This window comes from Dasypus novemcinctus, chromosome 8 (genome assembly GCF_030445035.2).
Source record: "Dasypus novemcinctus isolate mDasNov1 chromosome 8, mDasNov1.1.hap2, whole genome shotgun sequence".
Lineage (NCBI taxonomy): Eukaryota > Metazoa > Chordata > Mammalia > Cingulata > Dasypodidae > Dasypus > Dasypus novemcinctus.
Genome location: NC_080680.1, coordinates 128,579,120 through 128,600,051, shown reverse-complemented (window position 1 = coordinate 128,600,051; position 20,932 = coordinate 128,579,120). Strand labels below are relative to the sequence as shown.

At 65.9% G+C, this 20,932-nt stretch overlaps 3 protein-coding genes across 7 annotated transcripts; 1 reads left to right on the top strand and 2 right to left on the bottom strand.

Annotated features, from left to right (window-relative positions):
* The first annotated feature begins 6,933 nt into the window (after positions 1-6,933).
* Positions 6,934-10,132, top strand: EDF1 (endothelial differentiation related factor 1). Its single transcript, XM_058302751.1, has 5 exons — positions 6,934-7,131; positions 8,588-8,639; positions 8,995-9,155; positions 9,332-9,425; positions 9,918-10,132. Exons 1-5 carry the CDS (start codon positions 6,949-6,951, stop codon positions 9,977-9,979), a joined length of 552 nt encoding a protein of 183 aa, XP_058158734.1. The 5' UTR covers positions 6,934-6,948; the 3' UTR covers positions 9,980-10,132.
* A 656-nt stretch (positions 10,133-10,788) lies between these two features.
* Positions 10,789-19,073, bottom strand: MAMDC4 (MAM domain containing 4). 5 transcript variants are annotated; one of them, XM_058302743.2, is made up of 29 exons: positions 17,790-19,073; positions 17,334-17,438; positions 17,095-17,268; positions 16,889-17,014; positions 16,649-16,779; positions 16,476-16,560; positions 16,263-16,388; positions 15,992-16,129; positions 15,790-15,878; positions 15,531-15,704; positions 15,357-15,441; positions 15,107-15,271; positions 14,896-15,018; positions 14,658-14,789; positions 14,454-14,578; positions 14,263-14,374; positions 14,063-14,179; positions 13,860-13,994; positions 13,632-13,768; positions 13,338-13,554; positions 13,132-13,269; positions 12,930-13,048; positions 12,750-12,840; positions 12,437-12,583; positions 12,163-12,297; positions 11,907-12,034; positions 11,703-11,811; positions 11,277-11,455; positions 10,789-11,140 (listed from the first exon to the last, which is right to left on the bottom strand). In XM_058302743.2, exons 1-29 carry the CDS (start codon positions 17,995-17,997, stop codon positions 11,099-11,101), a joined length of 3,792 nt encoding a protein of 1,263 aa, XP_058158726.1. In that variant the 5' UTR covers positions 17,998-19,073; the 3' UTR covers positions 10,789-11,098. The 5 variants fall into 5 exon arrangements, 3 of the variants coding, with proteins under 3 accessions (XP_058158726.1, XP_058158728.1, XP_058158727.1); XM_058302745.2 differs by lacking the exon at positions 11,277-11,455; XR_009186974.2 differs by lacking the exon at positions 10,789-11,140 and having other exon boundaries at positions 11,432-11,455; positions 11,907-12,041.
* Positions 19,074-19,193: 120 nt separating this feature from the next.
* On the bottom strand, positions 19,194-20,672 carry PHPT1 (phosphohistidine phosphatase 1). Its single transcript, XM_071217121.1, has 3 exons — positions 20,420-20,672; positions 19,897-20,021; positions 19,194-19,437 (listed from the first exon to the last, which is right to left on the bottom strand). The coding sequence occupies exons 1-3, from the start codon at positions 20,577-20,579 to the stop codon at positions 19,345-19,347; spliced, it is 378 nt and encodes a 125-aa protein (XP_071073222.1). The 5' UTR covers positions 20,580-20,672; the 3' UTR covers positions 19,194-19,344.
* Positions 20,673-20,932: the final 260 nt, after the last annotated feature.

Sequence of the window (20,932 nt, the reverse complement as noted above, 5' to 3'; positions counted from 1 at the left end):
CACTCCTTGCACACGGCAGCACTGTGCATGGGCCAGCTCACCACATGGGTCAGGAGGTCCTGGGGATCAAACCCTGGACCCTCCACATGGTAGACGGACGCTCTGTCAGTTGAGCCACATCTGCTTCCTGAGAGACTTAATATTAAGACAACAATACTACCCAAAGTGATGTATAGATTTCATTGATAAAGCCCAGTGACATTTTTTTTTTGCAGAAATAGAAAAACCTATTCTAAAATTCATATGGAATTTCAAAGGACCTGGAATAATCAAAACGGTCTTGAAAAAGAACAAAATTGGGGGACTCCCAAGTCTTGATTTCAAAACTTGCTACAAAGCTAGAGTAGTTTTTATGTAACACGTAATCTACATATCCTTTTTAAAAAATAAAAAACTACTTTAAAAAACAGCTACCATAGTCAAAACAATGTAAGGTTGGCACAAGGATAAACACTTAGGCCAAAAGAATAGAGACTCCAGAAATGAGCCCTAACGCTTAGGGTCAGTTGACTTTGCACAAGGACGCCAAGTCCACGCGAGGAGGAAGGGCAGTTCCTTCAACCAGCGTTGCTGGGAAATCTGAATATTCACGTGCAAAAGAAGGAAGTCAGACCCTTACCTTACACATGTATAAAAATGACCTGAAAATGGATCAGAGACCTAAATTTAAGAGCTAAAGACATAAGGGGACTATATTATGACCTTGGATTTGGCAACAGTTTCTTGAGTTTTATACCAAACACATAGGCACCTAAAGAAAAAAAATTGATAAATTTGTAAATCATGTATCTTATAAGGGATTACTATCCAGAATATATAAAGAGCTCCTAAACTCAACAACAGATAAACAAACAAACCAATTTAAAAATGGGTGAAGGAGAAGAGTTCAGCAATTCCTCAAAATGTCAAATTTTCACAATTTCATGTGCTCAGTGATTCCTCTCCGACATACATGCCCAAAAGGATGGGAAGCCAGCACCCAGCAATATGGCACAGCGTCACCCACAAGAGCCGAAGGTGGCTGCAGCCCAAGTGTCCATCAAAGATGATGGGGGAACAAGAGTGGTCCAGCCACAGCGGCAGGTCGTCCAGCCGTGAGGGGGAATGAAGTTCCGTACCTGCGGCAGCGTGGGTGAACCGTGAAGAAGCATCACGTGTAGGACGCCTGGCATCCGGAGACCCTGGAGGCGGAAAGTCGGTGGAGGTCACCAGGGCCGGGGGTACGGGAGGGTGGGTGGTCACTGCTTAATGGATACAGAGCTTCTGTTTCGAGTGATGAAAACGTTCTGGAGAAAGGGGTAAAAGTTACACAGCATTGTAAACGTACTTAATGAATTATGCACTTAAAATGGTAAATTTTAAGTTGGGTACATTTTACAGCAAAGGAGGGAGGAAGTAGGGAAGGAAAAGAAATGAGCTATCAAGCCATGAAAAGACAGCCTAGAGGAAGCTTAAATGCATATTTCTCTGTGAAAGAAGCCAGCTTGAAAAGGCTGCACACGGTGTGGTTCCAACCAGACGACGTCCTGGGAAAGGCAAAACTAGAGACAGTAAAAACTCAGCGGTCCCGGGAGCTGGGGTGGGCACGGAGGGGGCGCCCAGGTGCTCTGGAGGGTGGCAATGACACGCCCCTGCGGGAGGCTGCAGTGGGGGACACGTGAGACTGGGCACCTGTCAAACCCCGCGGAACTGCGCCAGCGGCAGAAAGCAGGGACTTCAGCGAGCAGCAGTGTGTGGACGTCGCTGTAACGAGAGCTCCACCAGACGGGAGGGCGTAGCAGGAGGGGAAGGCGCCAGCGCGAGCGGGAGCCAGGGCCCCGGGATCATCTGCTACGCCCGGCAGATCTCAGACTGCTCTGAAGAGTAAAGCCGGCCCGTCGACCAGCCCAGGCCCCGCAGCCGCGCCTGCACCGACCGCCCGGCCTTGGCGCGCACAGCACCCCACCGCCTGGCCCCGAAGCACCTGCCCCTCGGGGCGGCTTCTCCCCAGACCCCGTCCCCATTGCCCACGGAGCCCGCGTCAGCGCCCGTGACCCTCTCCAGGGCCCCTGCTGTGCCCTCAGCCCCGCCTGGCCCCTCTCCCTGGTGGCAGTGGTGGCCAGGTGGCAGTGGACTGAGCTTTCCTGCGTGCTCGGCCACCTGACACCGCAGGACGAGGCCTCCCGCCCCTGCCCGGCACCTGCCCCGGCCCCGGGGCTGAGCGTGGCTGAACAGGTGGTGGGCGGCCGGCTGGTCCTGCCACCGCAGAGGCCTGGGCGGGTGGCGCATCCCAAAGACCCTGACCCGGGGGCTCCCCCCCAAAACGAAAGTCAGGTTTCCCCTTCAAAACCCGCCATTCCGCGAGCGTGGCCCCCAGCCTAGCCCCTGGAGCTGGCATCGGCCTCGGGCGGCGGGTGCTGCTGGACAGGGCCTGCGGGACCGTCGCCCGTGGGCCAGGCCGCCGGGGAGGGGAGCTGGACTCGGGATGGTGAGACGGCGGGAACCCGCGGGCGCGCGTGGGCGTCTCCCCACCCCTGCTCTCGCGCTGGGCAGCCAAGCCCACGCCCGACCCGGGGCCTGGACGCGCCGAGGGAGGCTCCCGGGCAGCTGACGCTGGGAGCCCTGTTGCTGGCCCCTCCCACGCGGCGGCCCGCGGAGAAGCAAGGCTGCGCGCCCCCCAGCCTGCCCTTCGGAGCAGAGAAACGACACGGCGGCGCCTTCTCTTCTGCCTCCAAATCGCCTGCGAAGTGTTTCTTGTGACTCAGCCATTAACATGCGTGGAAGGGATTCTGGGACACGCAGTGCGGCCCAGCCAGGTTTCCACAGTACAGAGCTACACATCACCAGAAGAGAGGAGAGAAACCAGACGACCATTCAGGCAATGCAGAAGAAGGAGCTGACAGCACTCAGCACCTCTCGTGGGAAAATCTCTCGGCAAACCAGAGGAAGGGCAACTCACAGCGTGCTCATGGTCACAGAAAAACCTCCAGAGCTGATGGAATCCTAGCAGGTGGTCTGTTCCACAGGTTCTCTCCAAGAGCTGGGCCAAGGCTCTCGTACCTTGTACTCCATGACCAGTAAGCCCACAGGAGATGTTCTCCATCATTAGGCATCGGAGAAATGCAAATTAAAACTAAAAGGAGACCCTCTCCCCTGCCCTCCACGTAGTGAGGCTGGGGGCCCCTGGTCACCCCTACCTGCTGGTGGGAGTGCCACATGGCACAGCCGCTCTGGAAGACAGTTTGGCAGTTTCTTCTAAAGTTACTATGCCCTTACACACGGCCCAGTAATTCCGTTCCTCGGTGTTTAAGAGAAGTCAAAGCATGTTTCCACAAAGACGCGCACACAAACGCCCGTGGCAGCCTGGTTTATAACAGCAAAAAGTGGACACAACCCAAACGTCTGTCGGTGGGCGCCTGGAAAAGCAGATTGTGCTATTTGTACACAACACAATGCTAGCGCTAAAATAATCCAACTGCGGATACAAGGACACGGATGAAACTCACAGATGCCAGATCGAGCAGAGGACAACACAAAGAACCGTACCAATGCCCTTTATGTCAAGTTTTAAAGCAGATCAAACAATCCATGCTGACAGATGTCAAATCAGTAGTTGCCTGGGGATGGGGGGAGGCAGTTGACTGCAAAGGTGAGTGAGAGAACTTTCTGGGGTGATGAAAATGTTCTATATCATGCCCAGGATGTGGTTTACATGGGGGCACGCATTCGTCAATATTCACGGCCCTGCACATTTAATATCTGTGTCTTTTACGTTATTTAAATCATACCTCCATAACGTAACAAAATCCGATCCTGTTTTACATGTTAGTCATTGTGTTGGTTTTCTATCGCCATGAAACAAATGACCGCAAACTTAGTGACTTAAAAGAGCACCCCGGGAAGTGGGTGTGGCGCAAGCGATTGGCCTCTCGGCTACCATAGAGGAGGTCCAGGGTTCGATGCCCAGGGCCTCCTGCTGAAAGCGAGCTGGCCCATGTGGCGAGCTGGCCCACGCGGAGAGCTGGCGCAGCAAGAGGACGCAACAAAAAGAGACACAGGGAAGAGATAATAAGAAATGCAGCAGATTAGGGAGCTGAGGTGGCGCAAGAGAATGACAGCCTCTCTCCCACTCCAGAAGGTCCCAGGATCAGTTCCCAGAGCCGCCTAATGAGAAGGCAACACACACAGAAGAACACACAGTGAATGGACACAGAGAGCAGACAATGGCGGGGGGGACTTAAAAAAAAAAGAGCGCCTGGTGGGAAGTGGATGTGGCTCGGGCAACTGGGCTCCCACCTACCACATGGGAGGTCCCTGGTTTGGATCTGTGCCTCCTAAAGAAGACAGTGAGCTGGTGTGACAGGCAGGTGTGGCAAGCTGACACAAGAGACACAAGAAGAAAAAACACAATGAGAGACACAACATATCAGGGAGCAGAGGTTCCTCATGCCTCCTAAAGAAGACAGCGAGCTGATGCAACAAGAGGCATGGAGGAAAAACATAATGAGAGACTCAACAAAAGCAGGGAGCCGAGATGGCTCAGCTGAGTAGGCACCTCCTTCCCACATCAGAGGTTCTGGGTTCAGCTCCCAGTGCCTCCTAAAGAAACAAGGAAGATGAACAGACTCAGCAAGTGAAAAACAACAAGGCGGTAGGGAAAAATAAATAAAAGAAATTAAAAAAAAAAAAAGAGCATCCAGTTACCGTGGCTCTGGAGTCCACCTGAGCTGGCGCTGGGCTGCAGGCTGCACCCTCAGCCGTTCGGCTGACAAGAGTCAGCGCCAGGCCCTCGAGTGTGTTGGCAACACCAAGCTCCTGTTGCTCCCGTCTTCAGAGCCAGCAAGAATGGAGCAGCCGCAGCGTGGCCACCGGGGAGGTACCACCCAAGTGTCATCAGGTGCCCATCCCACCCTCAGGGACAAGTCACAGCCCTGCCCACCCTCGAGGGCAGGGACAGAGCCTGAAATCTGTCCTTCAACGTGTGTGGCCTTCCTCGGGAGTTATCCCCTCCCTCACTTTTACGAGATTTTACTGGATGGCTTTTAGTTGACAACTCAATGTTAACTTTTCATTGTGGCCACATTGTTCAAAATCAAGCCTTCATCTCAGAAATAGCCATTTCTCTTTGTTTCCCGGAAGGCATCCGAGTTGCCTTCTTCCTCTCTTCCTGCATAAAGGTAATGGGTGGCACCGGGAGATGCTGATTTTAAACCCCAGAGATGGGGGACTCTCGGGCACCCCTGCAGAGTCCTGGCTGTGAGCCGGCCGCCCCAACGGGCCAGGAGGCTGCTGCAGTTTCACCCCCAAGTCAAGCAAGCAGCCCAGAGGGGGCACGGCCAGGGGGCGGGGAGGCCTCACAGCAGGACAGCAGGTGCGGCAGGGCTGCGGGAAGGGGCCTGGGCTCCCAGCCAGGTGGGACCTGCTCTCGGGCAGAGGTTGTCTATGTCTAAGTGCCCCTCCCCTGGGACCACAGGGCTGATGCCCCAGGGAGCAGATACAGCGTTACCACAGCTCTGGAGGGGGCCTCACAGCTGGGCCTCGTGGCTGGGGGTTTGTAGGGTGTTTGACTTGGAATTGATTAGGACCACGTCCTGTGTCACTCCCACCCCTCCTGCCCTGGGATCCGGGATATCCCACTGGGGCCCAATGAAGGGAAACCGCGTGGTATCTGGGATCTTTCCATGGGCCTGCCGACAGCGCCTGCCCGGGAGTTGGCGGGGAGTGCAGGAGAATCAGGTATGCGCGCGCCAAGCCAGGCCGCTGCTCGAGGCTCTTCCCATATCCGAGGTATAAAAGTGGGTGAAAGCGCCAGCAGAGGCTTGGGGTCTCCTGCCGCTCTGGGGAGGAAAGCTGTCTGCTCGCGGGATGTATTTGATAATGCAGCACATACAATTCAATACACCGTACTTATTTTTTCTTTTTGGACGGAGAACCCGCATACCAGCACAAGCCTGCTGGAATGCTCCGGTGGCGAGGCCGCTGGGGTGAGAGTCCGTGTTTTGTGAAAACCAAGGTCAGCGCTAGCAATTAGACTCAGATTCGATCTAACAGGCTAGAGAAATGTCTGGATTACCTTCCTATAAAATAATTTGACCAAATCCTGATGAGGCAATCGAAGAACCTGCAGCTAACAAAATGCAAGTGAGGCATAAAAAAGATGCATCAAAGCTGTTATAAAAATGGTCATGTTCTGCATTTTGTGATGCTTGTCAGTTTTTGAAAATTTGCGATTTGTGGTGACTTTTCTCTTTATTCAAAGTATTATATACGTTATACAAACCTATAATTGCAAAATACTACAAAACCACTGTAAAATAAGGATACGTTATACAAAGCATACACTACACAAAGCACTCGTATTTGTAACAAGTTCTGCTCCCACAGTTTTGCATTCTTAGATGCAGACGAGAGTCCCCAGGTGTACGCATCTCGGGCCCCACAAAACCCGCGTCCACCCTGCCCTCGGCGCGTCGTCCTCACGGGGCCCAGCTCCAGGCACGCGGGAGAAGCCAGTCCGCGCGCGGCGGCCAGGTGAGGGCAGGGCGGAAACCGAGCGCTCGGCCTCCGGGGCTCGGCCCCTCCGCCCCGCGCGCTCCCCGCCCTCCCGCTCCGCTGGCGGGGCCCCGCGGCTGCCCTCTCCCCTCCGCCGGGCCTCCCCGCCTTCTCTCCCCCGTCCCCTCCCCTCGCCGGGCCTCCCCGCCTTCTCTCCCCCCTCCCCTCCCCTCGCCGGGCCTCCCTCTCTCTCCCGGGGCCTGCCCCTGCACCCCGCCCCGGGCCTCCCCCTCGGGTACCCCCCTCACCTCCCTCGGCCCCCCCCCCCAAACCCCGGGTTTCCCCCCCACCTTCCCGGGCCTCCCCCGCCCCGCCCCGCGCCCCGCCCCGCGCCCCGCCCCGGCGCTACCTCAAACGAGCCGCGCCCCGATTGGCCGCGGGCCGCGGGAAGTGCCCGCCCCCCCGAGGCGCCGACCAATGGGCGCCGGGGGCGGGGCGGGCGCCGGAAGCGGGGCCCAGGACGTCGACGCCGCGCGGGGCCTCGAGCAGCTGCCGCGGAGCCGCCGCCGGAGCTCGAGCGCCATGGCCGAGAGCGACTGGGACACGGTGACGGTGCTGCGCAAGAAAGGCCCCACGGCGGCCCAGGCCAAGTCCAAGCAGGTGCGGCGGGAGGGGAGGGGGCCGGGGCCGGGCAGAGGAGACGGGGGCGCCAGGCTGAGGGCGGGGGGGCGACGGGGTGGGGGACGACGGGAAGACGGGGGACGCGGCCCAGAGGACAGGGCTGGGGAGGGAGAGGCAGGGCTGGGGAGGGGGCCAGGGGACGCCCGGGGACGGGGCCAGGGGTCTGGGTCTCGGCGCAGGGGCAGACTGGACTGGAAAGGAGATGGGGCCAGAGCAGCGGCAGGGCCGAGGGGCCGGGACCCACAGGACAGGAGTAGGGGCGGGGAGAAGGGAAGGCGCCGGGCCCGCTGCTGGGGTGGCGCAGCTGGGGGCGAGGCTGCAGGAAGACACAGGGTCTGGGGAGTGTGGGACTAGGGAGGGGTGGGGCTGGGGTCAGAGCGGGAGTGGGGAGGTGGACAAGGCGTGGGTGCGGGCAGCAGAGCCAAAGCTGGCGTGAGGGGGGGTCAGGAGGGGCGTGGGGGCAGGGATGGGGTCGCTCGGCACCCTCAGGAGCATCTGGACCCCTGGGCCCCGCTGGCCTCTTGCGAAGCTCTGTGCGCCGGCTGGGACCGCCGATGTGGGCTGGGGTCACCGTGGGCTTGGGCTGCTACCAGCTGGGACCGCCACCATGGGCCAGGGTGCGGTTGGCTGCTGCTTGCCAGTGTTGAGTGGAAGGTGGGGGTCCTCTGGGCAGGTGTGTCCCCAGGAGCCTGTGAGGGCAGGGTCCCGAGGAGGGGGCTTCCCTGTCCACCTCCTTCCTTTCCACACCCGGCGCGGCATCGGCCTAGGGGGACGTGGCTGTGGTCGACCTGCCCAGTGTGTTGCAGTCATGCCGTGAAAACCAAGTCTCTCTGCTTTCCTTGTAGAGCAAGTTAAATAGCCAGCGTTTTAGAAGTCCTGTAAGTTGTCTAGAAAGCGTCTTTAAGCATATCACGCTGTGTTTACATTTACCTTCAGTCAGTTTTCTGAAGCGTTGAAAGCTTCAAGAGAAAAGAGCATATTAATATTCAACAACCGGCTGGTCAAAGGGCACCATCTTTACTGATGACATCTCCAAGGAGATTGCCAGCCCTGGGCGCGTCAAGCGCTATTTGACTGGGGCCGAGCCGGATGCACCGAGTCAGTCGGTCAGAGGCGCCTGGGCTGCCCTGACTCCAGCGGGAGAGCCCGCGGGATGAGGAGAGAGGTCTGAACCCGGACTTCTACGAAGAACCTTTACCTTCTTTTTCTCAACCCAAGAAGCAAGGCGCGTCTCTCTTCCTTAGTGACGTGGATGGGGAGCCCCTGGACGCGGGGTGGTGGAGGGTTTCCGCCCCGAGCCCGGCCGTAGGCCTGCACTCCTGTCCTTCAGAAAGCCCCATGGTTTGCGGGTGCTGCTCGCACAGAGCAGGTTAGGCCGGTGGATGCCACGCTCCTAATGCTGGTTTTGACCGAAACCCGTCCCCCTTGTTTCCAGGCCATCTTAGCAGCTCAGAGGCGAGGAGAAGATGTGGAGACTTCCAAGAAATGTAGGTGCTCACGGTTGCGGTCACGGAGGGGCTTTGCTGTCGGGCTCCTCTGCGTGCGTGTGTGGGCCTCGGGGTGTGCTTGGGGTGAGCGGGGCCAACACCTGGCTGCACCTGGTCATTAGGACGGTGGCTGCCTGGCGGCCTCCGCTTGCTAGGAGCTGGGAAGTCAGGAGCTGAGAGAAGATTCTGGAAGCCACATGTTCTAGATCAGTGATGGTTCCCGTTCGGTGGCCGTCCTGGGCTGGGGACAGGCCTTTTGACAGCCCGGCCCCCTGCACGCACGTGACCAGGCGTGGGGAATGTCGTCCCCCGGGCTCCCTCCAAGCCATCTGCTCGTGCCTTGTGCCTGCTGCAGGGGCAGCTGGCCAGAACAAGCAGCATTCCATCACCAAGAACACGGCCAAGCTGGACCGGGAGACGGAGGAGCTGCACCACGACAGGGTGCCCCTGGAGGTGGGCAAGGTCATCCAGCAGGGCCGGCAGACCAAGGGGCTGACGCAGAAGGACCTGGCCACGGTGAGACCCCGGCACCGCCCCGGCAGGCCCAGCATCCGCCCTCTGTGCCATGGGGCTGCGGAGCTGCGCGGAGCTGCCACCGCCCCGGGCTGGCCTGTGCTGCCCGCCAGGCGGCTGCCCCATGGCACCTTCCTTCAGGGCGTTTCCACATTCAGCCGAGGTGTGTATCTTTTCAGAAAATCAACGAGAAGCCGCAGGTCATTGCCGACTATGAAAGTGGACGGGCCATTCCCAATAACCAGGTCTTGGGCAAAATCGAGAGAGCCATCGGTGAGTGGCTGTGTTTGGGCACGGAGGCGGCCTGCCCTCCCCCAGGTTGGGCTGGGGAGGACACGTCTCGGTGTCGAGACGCCACTGGGCCCTGGACCTTGGGAGTGGCCAGTTCTCCCGAGAGCATTGCTTCGCGGGGGAGGGGAACAGCTCGAGGACACTCCTGGGGGCCGAGGCCTCACCCCCCCACAGCCCCCTGCGCTCTCCATGGGCGTTGACCCCATTGGCACCCTGCCCCCTGCGCTTTCCCGGGGCCACCGTGGCACCCAGGACACTGTGCTCCGAGGACTCACGCTGGCCTGGTCTGTCTGAGAAGGGACGTCTGTCCCCCACCCCAGGATCGTGTCAGAGTAAATTAGATGCGGAAACTCCCTCGTGGTGCCCCACATGGGGTGTGCTCCCCCCACGGACAGCCCTCCGGGGGATCTAAGCAGTGGCTGGTCTCTGGGGAGACCCCGAGGGGCCGGAGCTCAGGGGCTCCTCTGGTTCCAGGCCTCAAGCTCCGGGGGAAGGACGTTGGGAAGCCCATCGAGAAGGGCCCCAGGGCCAAGTGAACACAAAGCCTCGAATCGTGGGTTCCGGCTGATTCGGCCTGGCTGGCGGCTCCCGCCAGGGCCAGCGCGGCGTCCTGGCGGCTCAGCACACGGGCTGAGACGCCCGGGGCCCTCGACACTGCTGCTCGCAGACAAACAAAGCCTTGCAAAGTGCTCTGCTCCCGATGTCTTTTCTCCCCACCCCCGGTGCGTTCGTCCAGGAGCAGCTGTGGCTTTGGAGGCGGGTCCCTGAAGAGGGACCACCTCGCCAGAGAGCCTGGGAGGGTGGCCGCCAGGGTGGGGCCAGCACGGGCCATGGCCAGGGGGCCTGGCTCGTGTCCCTGGGCCCTGCCTCCTCCAGGGCTGCTCCCTGCTCGAGGTGGCCGTGCTAAGCCTCGCCCTGCCCTCTCCTGCAGGGGTGCGGGGAAAGGCGCTGTGCGTCTTTTTTTGGGCCCCAGGCAGTGCTCTGGGGACCTCTGTCCAGTCTCTGCCATCAGCACGGGGCTCCAGGACAGCAGCCAGCCCCCTGCCCCTCTCCCACGAGGAGACCAGTCCCTTCAGGCCTGTGTGTCCCCGGCCGTAGATGGAGCCTGTAGCTTGGCCGTGCGCTCAGGTGCCCCAGGGAGCAGGTGGGGTGTCTCCAAGGCCCCATGCCCCCAAGGCCTGCCTTCACGGAGGAGCAGAGCGGGGGCCTGGGGACCTCCGGGGCGGGCATACCCAACCGCGAGAGAAACGGATCTGTGCGGTGCGTTGGGCCTGGGGCCAGAAAGCCGGAGCAGGGACAAGGGCCAGTGCACGGCTTGGCCTTATGGGGAGATGCGGCACGCGGACACAGTGGGGGAACCTTTATTGTAGATATGTGGATATTCCCCCCACCCCGTGGCCTGATGGGACGTGGGTGCACCGAGGTCAGCCGTGGCCCAGGATGGCTGTCCCAGCGGGTCTGCGTTCCCGGGGCAGAGTCGATGGCTGGCAGTGGCCGTGGAGGGACAGCCCAAGCCCCTCGGGGCCCCGCCCAGCCCAAGTCAGGCAGTCGCCTCGCCCGCAGGCTGCCGGGAGGGTGGAGGGCGCAGTTTCCCTGGAGTCCGGCCACGTCCTGGGAGGCTGTTCATGTGAAGAGCTTGCCCTGGCCAGGGCTGTCTACTGGTCACTGGGGACAGGCTCCGGGATGGTCACGTGGTCCTGGGGGACGGGGACCCGTGACGGTGGGAGTGGCCGGGCCATGAGGTGGCAAGGGTTCTGAGGGGGGTGCCCCTTCTCCCTGGAGGCTGTTCCGCATCACCCGCCTGCACCCCACACCCACCTCCCTGGTTCCTACCGAATTGAAAAGAATGTTGTCGAAGCCAGGAGGCGCGGCTGCCTGGTCCTTCTGGAAGGGGAAGCCCCTTCCCCTCCAGAGCCAGCACCGCGCAGCAGAGCCCAGCGCCACCAGTAGCGCGAGGACAAGCAGGGCGCCGCCCACCACGGCTGGCACCGACACGGGCACGGCCAGCTCCCCTGTGGGCCACGGGACAGGAACTGGCCTGAGCTCCCAGGCCTGAGGCCAGGTGGTGCAGCCTCCTTGTGAAGCCAGCCGGGGCAGCCGGAGCTGCCCGAGGCCATGGGGCGGAGACGTGGCCCTGCGGCAGGCAGGGCCGAGGAGCAGGGGGAGCGGCCGGCGCTGCCTGGGGCTTCCCTGGCCTTGGGCCAGGCACGGGCTGAGCCTGCTGGACCGGGAGCTGTGGGGCCTGGCCCGGGTGCTCACCCTGACTGGTCGCAGGCCGCGGACAGTGCTGCCCGGGGAGGTACTCCACGTCATCCAGTGCGATGGGCCCCAGGGCCGGCTGGCCGCCCAGGGTGGCTTCAAACACGATCTGGCCGGGAGGGCAGAGGCTGAGTGGACCCCGAGGGGGAGAGAGCGCCCCACGCTGAGGCCCCTGGGGTCTCATGCCACATGGCCCAGCCTCACCTGGAACTCCTCGGAGCTGGCCACCTCCACCTGGCCCTCCAGCCACTGGTGCCGCTGGTGGGCACCCGCGCCCCACACGGCCAGCTGGCCCCGTGCACTGCTCAGCAGCACCCTCAGCTCGCCCTTGTCTGTGGGCTTGAGGCGGGTCAGGCTCCTTGTGCCCCCTGCCTGTTCCCCACTGCCCCCACTGCTCCCTCCCTGTGCCCCCTGCCCCCTCCCCGGCCCCACCGTCTCCACCACAAGGCCACCCACTCACAGAAGTGCTCAGGGAAGCCCATGTGGTACCAGAAGTGGAGGCAGGCAGCCGTGGTGGCTGGCAGAGGCTCGCTGCGCAGCCAGGCCGCCCGGCCCCCAGGGCCCAGCACGCCAGTTTCGAAGAAGGCAAAGTGACCTGGGAGCAAGAGGAGCGGCGGTGCCCCCGGGCCCCGGCCAAGTGGGCCACCTGCATCAGCCCCTTGAGCTTGGGACCTCCAACCCAGACCTGGACCCCCACGCGGGGGCGGCCCCCTCCACTCCTGGCAGGTGCTTACCTGCCTCCGTGCCCAGCGTGTGGTCCACAGAGGGCTGGGGGTACCGGGAGGGCGTGGCCCCGCTGCTCCAGTCCCAGCTGTACCCACCCAGGCCCGGCCAGGGCATGTGGCTCCAGCCACACAGGCCGGACTCAAAGGCACAGGAGCCTGCAGGGAGCACGGGCCGAAGGCACTGCCCCACCCCTCCCTGCCCACTTCCCGCCGCCAGCCCCCTTCCGCACCACCACAGCCAGTGAAGGCCAGGCAGCAGGGCCGGGGCCCCCCGGGTTTGCACACTTCTGGTCTCCCCTGGGGGCTGAGGCCCGCTGCCCACCTGGCTGGGTGCAGGGCCTGTCCTGCAGGAGCAGGTCGTCCACAGCCACGTACGAGTGTTCCACGCCAGTGGCCTCAGCCTCGAACACCACCTGGCAGGCAGCAGGATGGGGAGCACTCAGCTCCCACCAGCCTGGCCACGAGGAAGGGGCGCCTTCCCCGGGGCCCCCAGCCCACTCACCCTCCAGGCCTGCTCGGCCTGCACATCCACGCTGGCCAGGCGCCAGGCCAGCCCGCCGTGCGCACGGATACTGAGCAGCTGGCGCCGCGCGCCTTCCTCCATGTGGACCCGCAGGACACCTGCCTCAAGGCGTGGCGCCGTCAGCACCTTGGTCCCCTGGTGGCTGGTCTGAACCCGCCCCCTCCCCCCGCAGCCTCCTCACCGGGCTGGCGGAGGCTCAGGTGGTACCAGAAGGTCAGGCAGCTGGGCTGGGCCAGGGGCCTGTGTTCCTCTGAGGTCAGGGTGGCCACGTGGCCAGGGGGCAAGGCCTCGGGGCTCGTGTCCACCACCATGTAGTGCCCTGGGGGGGGTGGCCATCAGCTCCGTGATCCCAGCAGCCCCATCCCTCCGCCCTCTGCTGGGTGTTACCCTGAGCCGTCTCTGTGGTGTGGTCTGTCCGGGGGCCCTGGGAAGCCTGGCTGCCAGCGCTGGCACGGTGCCACACACTCTGCCCTCCCGCGGTGAAGCCACAGGACGAGTCCTCGAAGGAGCAGCGCCTGGGGGCCCAGCAGGGCCCAGGCCGCACTGCAATGTCGTCCAGCGCCATGGTGCCGTGGTACCCGTCCCGGAGGCCCTCGAACAGCAGCTGGGGGGGGGGGGGGCAGCGGTGGGGAGGGCCAGCATGCTGGGGGCAGCCCCCGGCACGCCCAGCTGCTGTCTTACCTGGTACTTGCCGCTGGAGTCCGGCCGGTGGTGCAGGGTGGCCCAGGCCTGATGCCAGCGGTTGCCGTGCGTGCCCGACCGCGCCCACAGCTGCACGTCCCCCTCCCCTTGCCGCCTCATCACCAGGCGCAACGTCCCTAGGGAGGGTGGGGGTGGGAGGGGGGCCCACTTCCTTGGCAGCCCCTCAATCGCGGCCAGAGGACCCTGGGCTGGACTGTGGTCACTTACCGATCTGGGGCCCGTAGAGGTGGTACCAGAAGGACAGACACTCGGTGGGGGCGGCTGGCACTTGGGCTCTGGAGAGCAGCTGGGCAGCAGGGCCCCGCGCCTGGGGCTCGGTGGGGTTCAGGAGCACAAAGTGGCCTGAGAGTGCAAGGTGGAGCTGCAGGGCCGCAGGGCCAGGGGGCCCGGGCTGCGTGGGCCGCACCTACCTCGGCCGGTGGTGTGGTCGTAGAGGGGCCCGAGGCTCTGGACCCGGCGCCAGCGGGTGTCTGCGAGGTGCCCAGCGAACCAGCCGCATGTGTCCCGCTCGAAGTTACAGGAGACCTCTGGGGGGCAGCGGCGGGTCAGCCCGGGCTGGCGCAAGGTGGGGAGACACGGGTGGAAACGGGGCGGGGTCGGGCAGGAGAACCTCCGTCCTTCTCTGTGGTCACCGCGGGGCTGCAGTCCCTCAGGGCCAGGCTGTCCACGCCGGCGGCCTGCTGGCCCGGGCCGTCCAGGTCCACGAGGCCGACGAGCTCCAGCTTTGCGGGGGAGCGGGGTACACAGGGCCGTCAGGCAGGGCTGCACCGAGCCCCCCACCCCCCAGGCTGCCCCCCTCACCCGGAAGGGCCGGCGACGCGCCCCGAGGGCGACCTTGTCTGTCGTCCAGCGCCCGGCGCTGCTGCTCGGGGCCTCCCACACCAGTTCCCGGGAGCCGCCCTCTGTCACGGCCAGGGCCAGGAAGCCTGCCGAAGGGGCGTCAGCGGGCGCCCCCACCCCCACCGCCACCCCCACTGCCACCCCCCCCCAGGGGCCACGTGGTACCTCGGGGCCGGCTCTGCAAGTAGTAGCTCAGGTGCAGCTCGCAGCGCGGGCCGGAGGGGCCCAGCGGGGGCGTCAGGGCGCGGGCCGCGGCCGCCAGCTGCCCCCAGGCCCTCTGGAGGGACAGGAAGTGACCTGGGAGAGCAGGAGGCGCTCAGAGGCCTGCCCTTTCCGAAGCCCTTGGGGACCCCGGCTCGGAGGCCCTGCCTCCTCCGAGGGAAAGTGGGGCGCCCCGCCTCACCTGCAGCGACCCTGCCGGCGTTCGAGCCCGGCCGCCCGCTCTTCTGGCGCGCGAGCCGCCACTGCAGCCGCCCCACGCTGGCGTCCTCCCAGCCCCCGGCCGTGGCCTCGAAGTCCGTGGAGCCTGCAGGGGCCTGAGCTGAAGGCGTGCCGCCCCGGCCCCGCCACCCCGGCCCCGCCACCCCGGCCCCGCCGCCCCGGCCGCCCCCTACCGCACTGCCGCTCGTCCTCGCCGCCGTCGCACTGCCGCTGGAAGTCGCACAGCTGCTCGGGGGGCACGCAGGCGTCCCCGCAGGAGAGGTGTCCGGGTGCACACGCGCCCCGGGGCGGCAGCGGCCGCGGGGGCGCGGGGGGAAGCACGCGCTGGGCCGGGGCCTCTGCGGGGGGCGGGGCTGGGTCAGGCCGGGTGCGTGCCCGCGCGTGGGCGCACACACGTCCTGGGAGGGGGCTCGGGCGGCTCACCCGGGACAAGCGCGCAGTGGTCCGACAGGATGAGGTCGTCCAGGCCCACCACGCCCCCCGGGCCCGTGTGCCCGGCCAGTAGGATCTGAGGGCGGAGGGTGCTCAGGACCGCGGAGAGTGCGGCGCCCAGGCCTCCTGACGGCCGCCCGCGCCCGCCGCCTCCCCGGCCCTCACCCGGAAGGGGTGCGCGCTCTGGACGTCCACCCGGTCCCGGACCCAGGCGGCCCCCAGCTCCCCGCGGCGGCTCCTCAGCAGGACGGGGGCCTGGGGGGCGCCGGGGCTCTGGGGTTGCAGGAACAGCTGCAGGCTGCCGGCCTCGGACCCGTGCAGGTAGTGGTAGAAGACGAGCTGGGGGGCAGGGGGCGTGGTTGTGGGGAGGGGGGGCTCACTGCGCGCGCCCCAGGAGGGGCCACCCATGCCACCCCCCCCTCACCGAGCAGTTGTGGGGGCCTGAGGCTCGGAGCTCGGGGCTGGAGAGGATGGCTGGGGCACTGGGCTCAGCCACGGAGATCAGGAAGGCGCCTGGGGAGAGGAGCAGGCTGGGTGGGCGTGGGTAGGTGGCGGGTGGGCGTGGCTGGGCATTTTTGGGCGCAGGCGGGTGTGGGCAGCCGGGCAGAGTCGCCGGCGGCATTCACCGTGGGCGCTGTTCCGGCTGTGGTCACGGCGAGGCCAGGCGGAGCGCTGGGGGGCGCCCCGGCTGTGGTTCCAGGCCCAGCCCTCCGAATGGTCCCACGGACCTGGGCCGGACTCAAAGTCGGTGACAGTGAGGTGGCCTGTGGGGGCGGGGAGGGCAGCGGAGCTCAGGGGTTGCCTGTCCCTCCCCCCGGCCCCACCATCAGGGCAGAAACCGGTTACCCCCAGACCCTTGGGCTCTTGCCCCGCGCCACCGCCCAGCTGCAGCCTCACCGCAGGTGAGTGGGCCCTCGTCCGAGCTGTCGCCACAGTTGTCCTCGCCGTCACACACCTGGTGTGGCTCCACGCACGCCTGGTTGTGGCACTGGTGCTTCCCCAGGGCGCAGCTGGCCTGGGGGGCTGGAGGGGAGGGACCCATTACCCTGGCCCCGAGACCTTGCCCAAGGCGGACGCCCCTCCCAGGGCTGGAGGCGGGGGGTGTCTTACTGGGTAGCCCACAGTCCCAAAATGCCACATCGTCTAAGGCCATGGCACCCCTATGGGTGGCGTTTCGGATGGCAGAGAAGGTCACCTGAAGAGGGTAGAGGCTTTAGGGCTTTGGCCTAATCCCAGGGCCCTCTGCCCAGGAGGGCGCCCCCGGCCAGAGTGCACCAGCTCACCCAGAAGGGCCCCCGGATGCGGCCGGTGGCCACCGCCAGCTCCTGCCAGCCGGGGCCCCAGGGCCCTGGGCTCTGCCACAGCGTCAGCGTCTCAGCCCCGTGGGTCAGCTCCAGCCGCAGCTCGGCCACGTCTGCAGCGGGAGGGGCCCAGGGCGACTGTGTCCCCCGTTCCGGTGCCTCCCCCGGGACCCTCCCCCAGCTCTTCAGCGGCCCCTCGCCCGACCCCCGGCGCCAGCGCACCTGCGGAGCCTGTATGGTACCAGAGCCGGATCTCACAGGAGGGGGCGGCCTCGCGCAGGTCGGGGGAGCGCAGCACGGCCCTGGACGCCTCCTTCCCACGGTGGGCGCCGACCGCCACGTACCAGCCTGGCCGGGCGGGGAGTCAGGGGTGAGCGGGGTGGCGCGAGCCAGGGGGACACCCGTGGAGACCCCTGCCTGGGCCTCACCCAGGTCCGTGCCGCGCGTGTGGTCTGCGCGGGGCCCGGAACCCTCCGGGGCGGCCCCTGCCCGGTCCCGGAGCCAGCTGTAGCCAGAGGTGCTGATGTCTCGCCAGCCACAGAGGTCCCACTCGAAGTCGCAGGCAAAGGGGGCACCCGGAGCTGGGGCGGCCGCGCGGTAACCTGGGGGCAGGAGCGGTCAGCACCGTGCTGCCCCTGGGGGCGCCCCGCCCCGGCCCCACGCTCACCGCACTGGGCTTCATCCGAGCAGTCTGCGCAGTCACACACGAAGTCGCACTCAGCCTCCCGGGGGCGCCTGCAGCGGCCGGGGACCCAGGCCCCGCCCAGGGACCCTGCCGGCAGACAGGCTCGGGCCAGGGTGCTCTCCACCCAGTCTGCTCCTGAAAGGCCGTGTCCCCGGAGCCCCTGTGGCCGCCCTCCATGGGGGGCCAGCCTGGGAGGGAGGGCAGGTGGGGCCACAGAGCAGTGGGTGTGCCCCCAAGCCCCCAAGAGGCTGGTGGGGGGCAGGGGTGTCTGGGACACGTCCTGGGGAAGGGAGCAGGAGCCCTCTGCACCCAGCGAGGAACTCGAGGGGCCCGTGGGGGCTCAGGGAGCTGGCACCGACCCGGTGCCCCCCCCCCGCCACCCCAACAGCAGAGCTGCAGCCCAGGAGCCCGGCCCGGGACTGGGCACCAACTCCTCACCGGCGAGCAGGGCCAGGGTGGGCAGCAGGGCGGGCAGGTGCATGGCCGGGCAGAGGCAGGCTGGGGTGCGCGGCCGAGTGGCGGAGGTCCCAGGTGCAGGGAACTTTGGCCTGTTATCAGTGTGCTGTGGCCCCAGGGGCTGGCGCGGCCCCAGGCACCCCCTCAGCCCCGCCCCGCGCCCCCGGGCAGGACGTGGCTGTAAAGGCATCACTGGAGGGCCAGGGGCTGAGTCAGCGCCCACTCTGCCCGCTCCCCATGTGGAGACCGTGGCTGGCCACGGCCCCTGGCAGGGACCCTCCGACTCTGAGCAACCGCGGAGGGGGGTGGCAGAGGCGGCGGTAGCTGCTCCCTCAGCCCCGTTTCTCACCCAGGACCCGGCCAAGGAGGCTGAGCCGTGGCCGGGGCCCCCTGGAGCCGGCTTTGCTCCCTGCCTGGGGGAAAGCCCCGCGTCTTTCCCTCACCCTGACACGCAATTTGCCCAGTCTGTGGGTTCCCGTTTTTCTGTTTACTGATCAGGCAGCAGCTGTTGGGGGCGGGGGCAGGCACAGGGGACACCTTGCCAGAAGGTTCTGGTTCTCACTGGCACAGACCCACGGCCCAGAAGACAGCTGCTTTGGTGCGGTAGGCACGTGGCATCAGAAACCAGGCTCTGCCAGCAGTTCCCTGCTGTGCGGCCTCGGGGAGCTGGCGGCACCCTGAGCCCGTTTCCTCCCCTGCAGGGTGCTGGTGGTCCTACCCGCCGGGAAGGGGCCTGTTCACCCACAGTGGCCCAGAGATGCCCCTCCACCAGGCCTCCACCCACCCGCGTGCGCCGATGTCTTCCAGTGAACCCCCCAGCCGGTAGGGGCTTGGGCTGAGTGGGGGAGAGACAGGGCTCCCAGCGTGAGGGAGGGCCCCGGGGGAGTAGGCACAGACTGGGCCCCGGGGGCCCCTGCTTGGTGGGATGAAGCCCTGGCCTCCTGCTGGGTGGGCAGAGGTCAAGGGGGCTCGCTTCACGGGGCCCCAGGGGCGCTAAGGCCTCCAGGCTGGGCGTGGGGCAGGTTCGCCCGGGCTGGTGCCCTCCCTGCCCCCACAAGGCGAGGACGCCCCAGGTCCCCAGCTGGCCCCAAGGACCAGGCACTGAGCCCCTGTGCAGGCCTCCCTGGGGAGGGCATCTACGTGGCCGTAAACCGGGGCAGTGGAGGGGGCCCCCTTATCAGACCCCAAAGGGCTGAGTGTGCACTGATGCTCCCTGGGCCTCGGGGTAGAGCTGGGTGGGGGTCAGGACCGACCTGCTACCCCAGGTCACCTCCACCCTCGCCACCCGCCTGATTGGCCTAGGCCTGGAGGGTGAGCCGGGCCGAGGGCTGGGGCCCTGCGCAGATGTTGACACAGAGTCAGGGATGGCACGATTCAGAGTCCAGGGACGGGCAGGGTGGCAACACTTTAATTCCTTTGGCCCAGGCTGGCTGGCGCCTCCCAGGCCTGGCTGTGCCAGCAGAGGGCGAGGGGCTGCAGCAGGAGAGGGCGGCCTTGGGGTCCTCGGGGGCAGGGTCCTGGCTCTGGTGTGGGTGGCTCAGTAGCCGTCGTCAGCCCAGGTAACCTCATAGTCGGGGTACTTGGCTTGGATCTTCGCGGTGGAGATGGAATGCTGGGCGCGGCCGTAACCCTGGGTGGAGAGGACAGTGACCTGCACCGCCGGGGCCCTTCCAGGCCCCACCTGCTCTGGGGCCCCAAGCAGCTGGGCGGGAGGGGGGCCCCCGTTGTGGAGCCTGACACCGCTGTCCCCAGCCACCCAGCTGGAGCTCTCAGAGGTGGGCACGTCTTGAGGGCGGAGCCTGCCACCTTTTAGCCAAGGTCACCCTGGGGTCCCGAGAGACCTGGGGGCGCCTGCGTGTTTGTGGCGGGAGAGGCGTTCCCGCCGCGTGGAGCAGCCCCGAGACCCAGCCAGGCCCCTCGGCGCAGGAAGAGGCCCGCCGAGCTGAAGGGCCACGTGTGCTGCACCCCCCTCCCCCCCCCCCCCCCCCCCCCCCGTGGCAGCAGGGCCCCTGAGCGGGGTTTCTGCAGCAGGGAACCCCGGAGACCCGCCGGGGCAGCGCGGGTGGAGGCCGAGGCTGCAGCGGCTCACCATGGAGTAGCCGTACACGTGCACCTTCCTGTCCCGGCTCTGGTGGGAGATGCGCCCGCCGCCCAGGCACTCGCACCCGAAGCCCCTCTTCTGCAGCTCGCCTGCGACCTTGTCGTAGATGTCGGCTGGGGCGGGGACGGCGGCGCCGGGTGACCGGGGGCCAGGAGTCCGAGCCCCGGCTCCAAGCAGACCCTTCCCCAGCTAAGGGGAGGCCCCTCCCGGCCGGGGCAGGGGCGCGGGGAGGAGGGGGCACGCACCCGGGTTGGGGGCCTGGAACTAGGACAAAGCGCTCAGGCCATGGTATCCCTCCCCGTCCCCGCACAGGACCCCCGGCTGCTCCAGCCCAGGAGCAGACCCTCCGCGGCCCGGGCTCCCGCCAGGGCCCCGCCCCCTCGCGCCCGGCCCCGCCCCGCCCCTCGCGGCCCCGCCCCGGGCCCCGCCCCTCGCGCCCGGCCCCGCCCCGCCCCTCGCGGCCCCGCCCCTCGCGCCGGCCCCGCCCCGCCCCTCGCGGCCCCGCCCTCACCGTGGTACTCGGCCCACTTGTAGCCGCGCACGATCTCCTTGCTCTCCCCGACCCCGGCGCCGGAGGGCGGCTCCAAGTGGACTCGAATCAGCACATACTTGAAGACTCCGTCCGGGTCGATGTCCACATCGGGAATCTGAGCCAAGCCCGTCCCCGCCATGTTCCCTCAGCGCGCACCGCAGCCCTCGCGGCCCCTTCCCCGGCGAGCTGCGCCCCCGTGCGCCGGGCGGGCTCCGGTAGAGGCCTGGCCAATCCCGCGCGGGGATGCTGCCGGGGTCCGTCGCCTCAGCCAATGGCACTGCCGGCCCCAGCGCGGCCGGGCCAATGGCAGCCCGGCTCCTTACAGCCTTGGGCCCGCGCCGGCCGCCCTTAAAGGGGAACGCGGAGCGCGCAGGAGGTGGGGATTGAATTCAGCTGACACAGCATGTTTCTTCCTTGCTGGGTCGAGGGCGCGGCGCGCACGCGGGAGCGGAAGGCACGCACCTGCGGGAGGGCCAGGCGGCGGCCCCGGGC

What these genes read in the sequence shown, in the direction of transcription:
- MAMDC4 (XM_058302743.2), bottom strand. Translation starts at nt 17,997, where the DNA reads ATGCCTTTACAGCCACGTCCTGCCCGGGGGCGCGGGGCGGGGCTGAGG. An exon ending in CACCACAGAGACGGCTCAGG is followed by an intron (nt 13,270 to 13,337) that starts GTAACACCCAGC and finishes CACCCCCCCCAG; the next exon opens with GGCACTACATGGTGGTGGAC. An exon ending in CCAGCTCCGAGGAGTTCCAG is followed by an intron (nt 11,812 to 11,906) that starts GTGAGGCTGGGC and finishes CCTCCCGGCCAG; the next exon opens with ATCGTGTTTGAAGCCACCCT.
- EDF1 (XM_058302751.1), top strand. Translation starts at nt 6,949, where the DNA reads ATGGGCGCCGGGGGCGGGGCGGGCGCCGGAAGCGGGGCCCAGGACGTC. An exon ending in TGTGGAGACTTCCAAGAAAT is followed by an intron (nt 8,640 to 8,994) that starts GTAGGTGCTCAC and finishes TGCCTGCTGCAG; the next exon opens with GGGCAGCTGGCCAGAACAAG. An exon ending in CGCAGAAGGACCTGGCCACG is followed by an intron (nt 9,156 to 9,331) that starts GTGAGACCCCGG and finishes GTATCTTTTCAG; the next exon opens with AAAATCAACGAGAAGCCGCA.
- PHPT1 (XM_071217121.1), bottom strand. Translation starts at nt 20,579, where the DNA reads ATGGCGGGGACGGGCTTGGCTCAGATTCCCGATGTGGACATCGACCCG. An exon ending in CAAGTGGGCCGAGTACCACG is followed by an intron (nt 20,022 to 20,419) that starts GTGAGGGCGGGG and finishes TCCCCGCCCCAG; the next exon opens with CCGACATCTACGACAAGGTC. An exon ending in ACGTGTACGGCTACTCCATG is followed by an intron (nt 19,438 to 19,896) that starts GTGAGCCGCTGC and finishes CTCTCCACCCAG; the next exon opens with GGTTACGGCCGCGCCCAGCA.